Source organism: Halichoeres trimaculatus, unplaced genomic scaffold (assembly GCF_033239565.1).
Source record: "Halichoeres trimaculatus isolate MK-OKI-2021-1 unplaced genomic scaffold, fHalTri1.1 fHalTri1_scaffold_1, whole genome shotgun sequence".
In the NCBI taxonomy this organism is placed as follows: Eukaryota; Metazoa; Chordata; class Actinopteri; order Labriformes; family Labridae; genus Halichoeres; species Halichoeres trimaculatus.
Window position 1 is genome coordinate 23,563,999 of NW_027437179.1, and position 13,312 is coordinate 23,577,310.

The 13,312-nt window shown below is 37.1% G+C and overlaps 1 protein-coding gene across 1 annotated transcript; it reads right to left on the minus strand.

Annotated features, from left to right (window-relative positions):
* Positions 1-3,173: 3,173 nt before the first annotated feature.
* LOC141793931 (ADP-ribosylation factor 3) lies at positions 3,174-10,353 on the minus strand. The gene is made up of 5 exons (XM_074674812.1): positions 10,262-10,353; positions 6,939-7,192; positions 6,731-6,841; positions 6,499-6,623; positions 3,174-5,219 (listed from the first exon to the last, which is right to left on the minus strand). Exons 2-5 carry the CDS (start codon positions 7,084-7,086, stop codon positions 5,058-5,060), a joined length of 546 nt encoding a protein of 181 aa, XP_074530913.1. The 5' UTR covers positions 7,087-7,192; positions 10,262-10,353; the 3' UTR covers positions 3,174-5,057.
* Positions 10,354-13,312: the final 2,959 nt, after the last annotated feature.

A 13,312-nucleotide genomic window follows, 5' to 3' on the forward strand; every position in this document is an offset into this window, starting at 1 on the left:
GTCAGGCAAAATGTAATGCATTTTTTCCATGCTATTTTCAATCCACTATGCTAATACAGCTAGCTAAACACTGGCTGACAGGGGCAGGGTGGGTTGTAACACATCTTTAAAAAGTGTTACAACCATCCCCTTATGTACACCTAAGATCATTTTCTTGATTTAAATAATGTTACACAATGCCCAGGCAGTGGAAAAGAAACAGAGGTGTGCCTGCTAATGTTTTTAAAAAGCATCTGATGAAGTCACAAAGAATTGCAAGTCAGTCAAATCAAACACAGAGGCACAAGGGATCTGCCATATAACTACAAATCACTGCAGAAGCTACATCCCAGTGTATGTTACTGGAGCAGCAAGGTTTTCTCTGAGGGCCAGGGGGAAATGTTGTGCCTCAAAGCAAACATACAAACAAACAAAAAAACACTACTCCAGGGTAGGAGTCCAAGATGTTGTTCTGGATTTTAATATTTCAGTAAACCTCTTTTGAGGCACATAACCACTGTTTTTGCTTTTTTGTCTCATTGTTACAACTTACTCCAGCATATGTTACAACCTACCCCAGTAGTGGGGTAGGTTGCAACCAAGGGCCACCATGTATTTTTTGTATATTTTTATGTATATTTTTTCAGAGGTTTGAATTGGTGCCATTTGTAGTAAACAAATGTGGGTACTTTGCATTAAAGTTTGAGAACTCTGACTCAAAAATTCAGAGAGTTAGAGGTGCTGAAGCAAAAAAGTGTTACAACTATACCCAGTCTCCCCTACTTCAAAATAAAAGTATCAAATGCAAGGAGGCATTTTATTGAAGCAAAAATATAACCAAAAATATATACATATAAAGTAGAAATACATTTTGAAGAGCTTCACAGAATAAAGGGAAGATGACACAAAGTAATTAAAAAAAGTCAAATCGGCTGATTTAATGTTTTTAACTTGTAAAAGTAAAGGGACTATTTGTCATATCAACAAAGGTGTGTTGCTTTTGTTGTTGTGCATGCAGTGTCACTGCAGTCCTTTATAGAAACCAAGGCAGAACCTGTCTACACAATTATCAGTCAACAAGTCCTTTTACACAACACAACTTTCACAACAATGCTGTCAACAAGCCCAGAAAGCTTTGACATGAAGAATTTTCCTTGACTTTTCAGGGTCAAGATAGAAAAGTGTACACCTGTGCCGTTGCAGAAAATAAAGTATGTGCCATATGCTGTGAGGTGCAAGGCTCAGGAAACAGTTCACTGATTCTTTAAACCTGTTTTCCAGACCTGCACCAGTTCTTTATGTGTAGAATCCTGAAGGGCAGTGTATGTAAAGCTGCATTAAATGTTCAGTTTCATTCTGCAATCATCACTCATATAATAGAAATTTAACTGCATGTGGTCGCATTTTTAAATGTAAAGATCCTGCACACCTGACTGCTCCTGTCATTTTTTCTTAAATGTTGATTTACAGAATTTCATTCTTGATAAACTGTTTCATAGGCAGTTTTTTTTTTCCCTTTTTAAAGATATTCTTAAAATGTTGTGGTGGAGGAAGCAGTGGTTCTTTGTGTCCTCTTAATGAATTAAAATTGTGTTTCTTTAACTAAGAAAGGAAGCATTTTTATGTAGTCACTTGAAAAAAACTCAATAAACCCAAATAAGTATTGCTCTTGATCCTTGGGAGTATATCGGTCACTGTAAGGATTGGGCTTTGACCCCTTGCATATGTCACTTATTTTTATTGTTCTATCACACTATCACTGCATGGTTTAATTGCTGTACTTAGAGTTCATTGCTTGACACGTCAAGTTGTTGTTCAAAATTTCTTCCAGTGTTTTTTAAGCTCCAGTTAAGTGTCACAGCAGAACACTTAACCATGAGCTCACACGATCATCTGGTTTGGTCAGAAAACTTATCTTCTTGTCATCATCTTCTTGTCTCTGACACTTCATGCAAACATCACCTGCCTGGAAGAGAGGACGAGCCAGCAGTACAGCTCTGTGGAAACTGGCTCAGCCTGCAACTCAAGTCTGTCTGTCTCTCAAACACACAAACACTGTCTCAAAAACATGTAGTTACTCAATCTGGACATGTTCAATTACATAGAATTTAAAACCTGGCAGAAAAGCCCCCACTTCACCCGAGAGAGTCATCTATGGTGAGGGTTCTTTGAAATTTGATGTTCCAAACAGATTGTTAATATTTCACCACGACCAGGAAGTGACTCCAAGAATATTTCTTTCTTCCTCCTCACCTCAGAAACAGCCACCTGCAAGAAGAACAGAAGAGTGCTAAGAAAACAATTGACATTAGAAGTTGTAACAGAACCAAACAGCCACAGGAGCAGAATAGCAAAAGCCTTTCTGATTTACCAACACTTAAATGAAGTACTGACATTAACAAACACACATTTATGGAAGCCTGAAAGTAGAGGACTTATTTGATGTAACAAATGTGGTAAAAATACAAAACAAAGCCAGAGATTGCAATTTAATCACAAAAATATTACAAATTTCAAGATCAATAACAAAAAAATTTATATTACTTAAAACATTTTGTTGTCTGGATTAAAAAATAAATAAAAAATTACATAAAATCCAGAAACTTAGTTATATTTAGTCCATCTAACAAAGAGGTGTGATTCAATACTTGCCGTATATCCAAAAGTGCCAATAAAATGTTAAACAGAAAGTTTTTTTTGTTTGGTTCCCAATTGGCCAATAAAGAAGGCAAGTCAGTTCTTCCACCATATCCTAGCACATTTAAAATGTTTCTCTTTTTTGTCTTGTCTTCTTTTTGACAAAAATGTTAAATTATAGTCTACAATAACCTCCACCCTTCAGAAACTATCCCTGAAAATGACCTTTTGACCCCTTTTTTTGTTTACACCAGCTTCACCTCTTTGTTGTCTGGTGTCTCGTAAAGCTAAGTTAAGATAAAAGCTTGAATTCAGGCTATTTCTTTTTTAAGGAATTTATCTTTTATATACATTTAATTTTAAACTTATTACTTAATGAACACTACTGTAATCCATTGGGAGATGCAGACACAAGTCTCAGGTAAGGCAGCTGTGGTTGTTTAAGACTGCCCTCCTCTGGTGAGAGCTTGTCATAACAATATCTTTGTTTCTTTGAGTGCACGTGTTGAAAGCAAAAAGATCCTTCAGTAAAAAACACTCACTCTTGATGAAAGGGATCATACGGAAAATGAGTTTATTTGTAATACAGCTGGGTTTTGTTTGTTGTCTTACATCACATACAGATGTCTCCTGGCATTCAGCACAAAAACAAGGTATCATCAGCTTTATATCTACTGGTGTAACTATAACGGTACAGAATGAATCATCAGAAGTACTTTAATGTATTTATTTTTTCTTTGCACGGTTTATCATTTTTATCACACACAGCCTACACTATAGTTTCTTTACACTCAAAGAAAACAAAAAAATCTACCACCAACTTTGAATCAAGTAAACTGGCAAAACAAAAGGACAGAACATTTGCCTAAAACACCCTGAACTGTGGTGCAAAGCCCGCCTCAAGAGGGCATAGAGAAATAAATCTGTAAATCATTCTTTATAGATAAATATATGTGACTCATAATTAGAGAACAAAAACATTGAAGTCATCACTAGATATAAGGCCACATAACCCAAACGATCAAACTCATGATTTAACATACAATAGATTCTGAATATGAACTTTGAGGAGTGAACTTACAGTTTGTCGAACTGTCACTGGTATACGAGCATAAGCACTCAAGTATGGCACGAAGAAATAGTTTTATCGACAGGGGTGTGTGGATTCTGCTGGTATCAGTGGTCACTCAGTAACTCATCTGCTGTTCAGGAGTGAGTCGTGGATGTGCTGATGAATGAACCTACTTTCTTTCACATGATTCTGTCAACACACCGCCGAAATAAAGGTCAAATAATTATCACAGCCATAAAGACATCCAAAAACAACATTCATATTCAGGAACACAGAGGAAACAGAATCACCCACCAGATATGAAACTCTGAAACAAAAACAAAAGCAAGAGCAACCTGATGCACTCTGGGAACTCAAGGGGATGGACACTCAGACATGAAGGCAGCAGGTGGCTAAGTCATGTGTGTCGTGTTGATCGATTAGTCTTTTACATAAAAATCAGGCAATAATGCAGTAATGTCTATTGGTGCTGCAGAAATTGGAAGGTATGGCTTGTATTTGTTTCAAAGATGGAAAGTACACCGTTATGTCAGCAAAGTCAAGCATGCAACTCAGGCAATCAGAAAAACGTTATTTGTTTTAAAATACTGTGTATGGAGTACACATGCCACAGATATCAGATTTACAAAATGAGACAGATATGAGGATGTGTGACATAAAGGAAATTCTTGTTTCAGGGGGTCGTATATAATTAATACAGACAACACTGCAGCACACACTAACAGCATGTATATGAGGATCAAAGTGCATCAGTATTGCTCAGAAAACAAAAAGGGAGGCGCACGGTTAAAGCAAATATTGTAAACATGAATCTGCCAGCTGTGATTGTTCTTAAACATGGCTCTGTTACACCCAAGAAAAGGGGAAAGAACAGGAAGTGCAACTAACACAGAACAGACTGACATGTGACTAAACCTCGACATTAAGTCTTACAGGACTTTGGTGCTGACTCAGGGGAGTCACGTGTGACTTGGAACAGCACCTAGAGACTAACATACAGTACATTTCACCTAAGGACAAGAGGTGGACACAGGAAAAGCAAGTGCCTGCTGTGATTGCTTACAGTTAGTGTGCATTAGTGTGTGTGTGTGTGTGTGTGTTTGTGTGTGTGTAAGTGATAAGATATGAAATAGATCTGTTTTCAATAAGCGCTGAAAATTATTTAGAACTTCAACTGACTGAAAATGAAAGACTCCCCATCCCAAACCCCAAATCTTGCACTTTACCCTTCAATTATACCCTGTACCACCACCACCACCCCCACCCCCCAAAAAAATAAAATAAAATAAAATAAAAAAATAAAAAAATAAAAATAAAATGAAAAAATAAAAAAATGGACAGGTGTGACTGCTTATTCCAGTTTTTGTTCTCATTTCTTGTTCTTGAGTTGATTGGCCAGCCAATCTAAACCCTCATAGAGGCCGTCACCACTGGTGGCACAGGTGGCCTGGATGTACCAGTTACGGTGACGCAGGGAGTGTAAGCCCAGCTTGTCTGTGATCTCTGCAGCATTCATGGCATTCGGCAAGTCCTGTCAAAGAAAGGAGAGGTCAGTGAGAAGAGAGGACAGTCCTTTAAATAATCATAAGTATCTGGTTCGGTCTTTCTTAATGTGAAATGGTGCTGCTCTCGTCACATTAGCAAAGTAAATCTCTAGAATAGCCTCTGCTGCTTGGATGAATAACAGTCTGTTGCAATCTACAATTTTACCGCTGGTTGACAGCAAATCCTACTCACTTCAAAAATTCATTCAAAAGTATTATTATTTTAAACTTGTTTTATGTTAAAAAGGTCAATTAATATTAAACATACATGTTTGTCAAGATTTTCTTTTTACTCTGATGGTATTAATGACATTTTTGAAAATAGAAGCTTGAAAATTCAATCCAATCTGTTTTTTTTAATAAAACCTTTTGGATGATGTATGCCCCTGTCTCCTGCTAACTCTCAACCTGATGTACTTTTTGTGAATCGGTTTTCTTTTATCATTATTTTTATGGTACACATTGTTTTTAGTTAACTTTGGCTCAGTTGTTGTGTTGTACATGGTACCTTTCATATAATCCAATAAAATAAACTAAGCTTACTAAACTAACTTTCATGAAATGACTCTTTGCATTTAGAAATATTCTCTTTTTTTATTATAGTCTCTCCACAAAGTAAGGAATGAAAATGATACCACCGACCGATCTGACGAGTGAACATTTTTCACCGCTAAAATTAATAAAGCATGGCATTACATAGCTTAGCTAGTTTAGCTAGTTTAGCTAGTTTAGCGTGAGTATTGTGAAACAGTTTGCCTGACTGTCCTAAAGGAACAAAACCAATCCACCAACACCTTTACTGTTTACTATAAACTTAAGGAAAACAAAATGTTTACAGAGGGCTTTCTTTATATCCAGATAAACTTACTCAGACTGGTGCCACCCTGACATGGCCTCAGGTAAAGGAGAAGAAATTTGGTGTAAGGATGAGACACTTCTGCCTAACTCTCGGGAAAAAACCCAAAAATTGATTCCTAAACTCTCAAACTTTATCAAATCTGAACTGAAAAAAAAAACACAATTTATTTTTTTATTCTTGATGGAAAAGTTTTAGTCTTGAAGAAAATATTTTTCTTTGTACTCTGTTGTCAATATAATTGAAAATGTGGTTAATGCATTTCCGTTCATATTAATCAAAAAGCTTTGTTGCATTAAATGTTAGAGTTTTATTTTCTGTTAAAATATTAAGATCTGCTTGTTTACCCTCAGTTAGAACTCTGTTATGTCTTCTAAACGTGTAAATGAACAGCAGTTTCTGTTTCTTGCCTGTTTATTTGCAAACACAAGGAGGACAGCATCTCTTAATTCATCCTCTGCCAGCATCCTCATCAACTCCTCCCGCGCTTCGTTCACACGCTCTCTGTCATTACTGTCCACCACAAAGATTAGACCTGAAAGAGAGGAGAGAGAATGTATAGTAAACATTTGTCTTTTGAAGAAGAGGAAGAAAGTGCTCCTTCTTTTTATGCTGGTTCACCCTCTGTTTAGCTCCGCTCACCCTGTGTGTTTTGAAAGTAGTGTCTCCAGAGGGGGCGGATCTTGTCTTGCCCACCCACGTCCCACACTGTGAAGCTGATGTTCTTGTACTCCACTGTCTCAACATTAAATCCTGAAAAACAAGAGACAGGTTGTACCAGTTGAAAATAAAATAAAGAGAGGTGGAAATGACATAGCAGTAAAGGATATGTTGACAGTGCTTTACATACCGATGGTCGGGATTGTTGTAACGATTTCCCCCAGTTTTAGCTTGTAAAGGATTGTTGTTTTTCCCGCAGCATCAAGCCCCACCATCAGGATCCTCATCTCCTTTTTCCCTATGAGGCTTTTCAGCAAATTCCCAAAAATGTTCCCCATGGTTCAGATGAGACTCTTAAACTTAACTGTGTGGTTATAAACTTGATACTAGAGGCCTTTTTGTCAAGTCTCAATCCTCAAGAAAGGGTGGATAACTGAAGAATATCTGGGAGGAGACAGAACAAAGAAGAAGAAGAAAAAAAACATTTAGTGGTTACCTGAACTGCAAGGATGCAGGGTGATGGGACATGAAAGAAGTTTCTTTAAATCATTAAGCAAAGGTCTAATTCACAAGTTACATCTCAGTTCAGATTATTGATACATTTACATCAAAAACTGACTCAATATGACTCACATTCATCCGTTGAATCAGTAATATTGCATCATTGATAATTGGGTCAATCCCAAAGCGTTACATCACTGTTATTCATACAGTGAAGCAAAGAGATGATTGTGTGTAAGCTCAGCAGTCTGCAAGGCTCCACTGATATAAAACAGAGAATATCCTTCATCTCACCTTCTTAAGTAACACACCATCATGCCAGAAAACCTCACTTCTTTACACACAGCAAACAGACAGGTGCAGATCCTGCTAATTGCCCTCAGTCATCATGACAGAGCTGCCTGTCAGTGCCATGACTTCAGGCTGCAGCACAATCTGTTCTGAACCCGTTCACTTTTCCCTTCAAATGGTAGCCTGCAACAACAAGACTGCCAAGCCCTCAGAGCAAATTCAAAATGTCCTACATTACCAGGCACAGCTTGAACATACTCAGTTTAACTCCTCCACAAAGCCACCTGGATTAAAACAGGGACAGGAGAAGGTGCTGTTCCTGTAGCTCAGAAGTGTGATCCTCTTATTAATTATAAATGGAATTTCACTAATAAAGCACTTTTCTAGTCTTTCCAACTACTCAAAGTGCTTTCAACAACTTGTCACAATTTAGCAGTGAACTGCTGTGTCTCCAGGAGTATTTTGGGGGTAGCTGTGAGGGAGAATTTCAGTTTGTTAAAAAAGAAAAGCACTCTTTGTAAAGTGGAGAAGAACATCATAAACATTAGATCTACAGAGAGCTGATTGTTTTTGTACAACATAAAATGTACATGTTCACCATGATCTCATACCAATGGTATGATCCTGTTTTACATGCTTTTCAGGACTGCAGACCATTCAAATTCCTTGAACGAGACTTGTGATTTATAGTCTACTTTTTTGTGTGCTAATAAGCAAACAAGTTGATAAATGCATGTGAAAAAAACAAAGCTGTGATCTGACATTCAAAGTAATTGTTTTCTAAATGTTCACCTCTTTGGGATTAATGGCACACAGATGGATATTTGTTCTCTAAAACGTGATTAGTTTTACTTCAATTATACATTTCTTGGGTATGCATCAACATTTGATAAATTAAAATTTCTCATAAAAGCAGGATCATTTTAAGGGCTGGGGTGAACTGAAATTACATCATCATAAACTAATTGATTGCTCTTTATTAGTCATAAGTTAGTATAAACACCACCAACAGCACTTTAGGTTATCAATGTTTTAAAATCTTCAAAACTACACTGATAGTTTATCTAATGTCTCTGACATGTGACAACTGCTATGAGCAAAGCTGACCCCCATCCCTCTTTGTTTTATCTTATCTATAATTTGTATGTTCCCATCCTGCAAAACTTTTTGTTATGATACCAATTAGTCATGTAGAGGAATGTGCTTTGAGGTCTGAGGGCTATTGATGAATACAACAATCCACTAATTGAAATAGCTTTTTAGTTTCCTTCCCACTCAATCTTTTTAACACTGTTACACTCGCAAATATACCATACCAGGTCTCCTCCCAACTCCACCAATAAAGCATTAAGCTTCTTTTTGAATGATAGCAAAATGTAACTGACCAATGAGACTTTGGTAGAAGGAGGGCTCAACCAACCCACTGGAGGATGTCAGCCTTAATAATTTAATTACTTCCTTTAGATTTCCATGAAGCAAAGGTGGTGGTGGCATGCATTTCCAGATCCTGAAATAGTGGGTGCTGGATAGGAACATCCCATAGATAACAGCAGGTAAATCTGCACACCAGAAGTTGCAGAGCATCTTCTAGTTCCCATATTTGAAACAATTCAAGATTAACTTATAAATAGGCTCTACTTTTTTCATGAATGGTGGCAACAGCAGCATAAAAACATTGTGGTCTGGCCAAGAAAGACATGCCCAGTGTTTGTTTACTAACATGTTGGACAAGTATCCTATTGTCATAGAAGAGCAAGCTTTATCTCAAGACACTGAAATATAAATTAATATAGCAATCAATGTTTTCTAGAAAGAAATCCAAATATACCCAATTATAACAAGCTAAAAAAGTTGAGATTCCTAAAAACAACATGAAATTGGCAACAAAACCAAGTTAACAAGGTGTGTGCATGCTAGTCAACAAAGGGCCTCTAGATTTTCCAATCTGGAAAAAGTCATATTTTTCTACTTTATACATATGACATGGATAACAGAGGAAATCTCGGCTTCAGTGGGGATTATATACGTCTGACTAATTCAGTTTGGAACACTGAACAACAAGTTAGTAGTGGAGCAACAAACAAGCTAAATATGATAACTTGTAGAAGATAAAATACTTTAAGAGGTTAGTAGATGTGAGGCTGTCCATGGTGCTGAAGAGGAGCAACACTTTGCTGGGAAACTGGATCCCATCCTCCTTCTCATCCTCCTATAACGGGACTTACAGGCCCTTAAAATGATTTGTGTTTTTTTCCAAGTGAAGAGCCACCGTGATTACCTTACTGTAGTATTCAGCTCCGAGTGACTCAGGTTATGTTAGCCGGTGAGACTACGGTAAGCAACGTTACAGCCATTATTAGCCGTTAACACCGGCCCAACACATCCTTCCACTTGTGATAACTGTTACATCTCAATCTGAGCTCCACAGTAACATATTCAACATTACACGTCTGATGATTCTATACACTGTTGTATCAGCTTAGCTTGGCTTTCAACACTGAATCAACGTAACGGTAAACGAGCGTAAACGCCATCCCGATCCACCCTATTCATACATCCTCCTCATCACCTCAGCGAGCACCCTGCTGCCTGATAAGTGCCGCCGGTCCACACCATGGGTCAACAGAACAAACACAGAGAGGCTAACACACACGACAATATGTCCCTAAATGCTCAACAAACGAGTGTATTAATACTAGCAATGATTTTGGTGTCGCTTACCTTAGCCAAGGCGCCCTCCACTTAACGTCTCACGGTGCTTTCCGGTAGAAAACGCAGCAGCAAATGACATCTCGCGAGAGTACATATAAAAGCCAAACCAGGATTTTGGCCACAATATGAAGCATTCGGACAATAGATAGGGAGAAATATTTTTGAAAATGTCGAAGTTTTCTTACCATTTTTATCTCACTTAAGAGAAATTATGAAAAAATGCCAGATAATATCTCAAAAATGTTGTTAAACAGGCTCTGACAGCTCAGGCAAGTGACTGGTATTTTTTCTTTTTAAGTAACAAAACCAAAAAAAAGTAGTATAGATATAGTGGCCACACAAAATGTTACATGGGGGAACTCCTTTACGTGCTGTTTCCATTCCACGACTTATTTGAAAACAGAATTACAAACCAGTAAGGCAATAAAACTAAACTAAAAATAAGTTTGTATAACCCCGCATGTATTAAGTTTTGGCTTTAACCCTGGACATTTGCTGCATTCTATTGAAAGAAATTTTAAAATATATCACATTTTCACGTTGTGTTTGTTTCATGTTACACATCTTTGTGTCCCCAGTCAAAAATGATAGGTCTATTAAGACTCATCACAAAAGCTGAATTAATAATAAATATTGTGGTCATTACAAATTTTTAGCATCTCTTTGTTATTTTTGGCCTGTAGGCCTCATTGACCAGGGCTTATATGCGTCAAATTCAAGTTCTAAAAACCATAATTTCTGTTTTATTTTGACTATTGACTAAATTATCTGATGAAACAAAGCATACTGTTTATCACAGACCACTTTGGGTCAAAGTTACCAAGGGCATTTGCTTTGAAAGTATTTAATATTTTTAAACAATCAAATAAAACAGTCAAAAGTGACCATGAACATTTTTTATATGTACCAAGGGAATTATACCAAAAGTACACTTAAAATGTCATAAAAATCCACGATCATTGTCTTAATAAAAGAAAGAACAGCTAACAAGAACAATAATATAATTATCATCAGTCTATCTTATAAGATAAGATAAGATAAGACATAGTTTATTAATCCCCGGAGGGAAATTCATGTTGTTTGGGCACTCTTCCAAGCAAAGAATTGTACACTCTGATGGCTGCAGGGAGGAATGATCTTCGGTCCTGCAGCGCACAGAGGTAAGACGTCCCCTGCTGCTGATCCTCTGGACTGGTTATGGTGTGTTGACCTGGCGTGATGCTGCCACACAACGAATGGGACAGCATGTGTCTCAGATAACCATCACCAAAGCTACAAGAAAGTAAATAATGCTCCAATTTTATCAAACAAACATTAAAACTATGTTGCAACTGCCTGTAACAACTGAAATCAGCTGTTATTCTCGGGAGAGATACTCTACAGGGCAAAGGCTCCCAGGGAACCAAAGGTGTGTGTGTGTGTGTGTGTGTGTGTGTGTGTGTGTGTGTGTGTGTGTGTGTGTGTGTGTGTGTGTGTGTGTGTGTGTGTGTGTGTGTGTGTGTGAAATTTCAAGTCAGTCTGAGCAAATTAACTTATATTTTTTTTAAGAATCTTTTTTTTCAAAACTGTCAAATTTGACTGGAGCACAACAAAAGGGTTGATGCAGTTACCTTGTTGTGAAGGTCTTTAAGTATAGTATTATCTAAATCAGCATTAAGTTATGGTGGGTTTGTAAACTTGAAATAAACAGAAAAATAAAAATATTCAGAGGTCGTACATCTAGTTGCAACTGAGCTGGGCATCTTGTTACATAAAGTTCCTGGTGAAAGTGTGAAGTTTTCAGGAAGTATTAAAGAAAAGGTCAGCTGTATTGCATAACACTTGGGCAATATTAATCAAGCTGAAATGGTGTGTTGAGCTTTCTTTCTAAACTGAAGAACTTTATTTCAATCATGTGGTGTAAAGAACATTGGAGCCATTTAATAAAAACATCCTTTTTACAATCCTACTCCTAGCCCTAGTTTTGTAATCTAGGAATGGTTTGAATTGGACAGACTCATTTTTTGTTTGCAGCACTGTCTACTAAAATGTACAACCAGAGACAATCACTAATACATGAGCATGTGGTACTGACAGTGCAATCTGTGAACGTTCCCTGCATCCTGCTGGCAAACAGAAAACTTGAGATAGTCGGTGGATTTTTCATTTGTCACTTTGTTTTTCATTCTTGCAAGAAAAGAAAAGGGAAGTGAGAGTAACGCTGGCTAACTTATATGCAGTTGTAAAGGTGAAAAGAACAGAGTACTCTGGCTTAAAATGCACTTATTTGGAATATTTGCCAAAAACTATTGAGTTTACTTAGCAAGGAATGTATTTCACTGTACAAATCAACAAACATTTGGGTCTACAGTTAGCTGAATGTCCAATGCTTTAAAGCAACAGTATTTTCTCCTTTTGTTTGAATCAGGGTACCTTTCACACCTTTATAACTTAATGACATATCCATGACCCGGGTAAGACATTACCAAAGGTTTTTGCCTGACAGGGTCTGTGATAGTACTCACATGTTCCATTGCAACCAAAAATAGGGAAAGAAAATGAGTCATAGGTGAAAAATGTGCGTCACAGAATCTTCAGCAATGTAGCGGCTCATTAATTTCCTAGTTGCCACCAGGACTTGTTAAAAGAAATATAACCCTTGATCAATGTCCGACTGCTGATGTTCCAACAAACCTTGTTTTGTTTTTTGTTTGGGTTTTTTTTCAGTAAAAACAGAATGTCTGCATTGTTTGGTCATTTAAAATATATTCCAGGGGGAATATGAGCAGTCAGATGTTGAACTGTTGGTTTCAAAGGGATAGGAAATACATTTAAAGACTCTGACTCAATAGAATTGGACAAAGGCATGACATTCTGCCCCCAGTTTATAGGAGGCTCATGTAAAAAAAAAGCTAATTCAATGTAAACCACTTCTTTGAACCAATCAGTTAAGTAATAAATTAATTCAACGCTGATGATAGTGATTGTGTGCTTTGCTCTTTCCGATTCTGACTAGAAATCCCATCTGATGAAAAAAAAAAAAACAACAACAACAACTGTCCTACAGTTCTTTTTAATTCA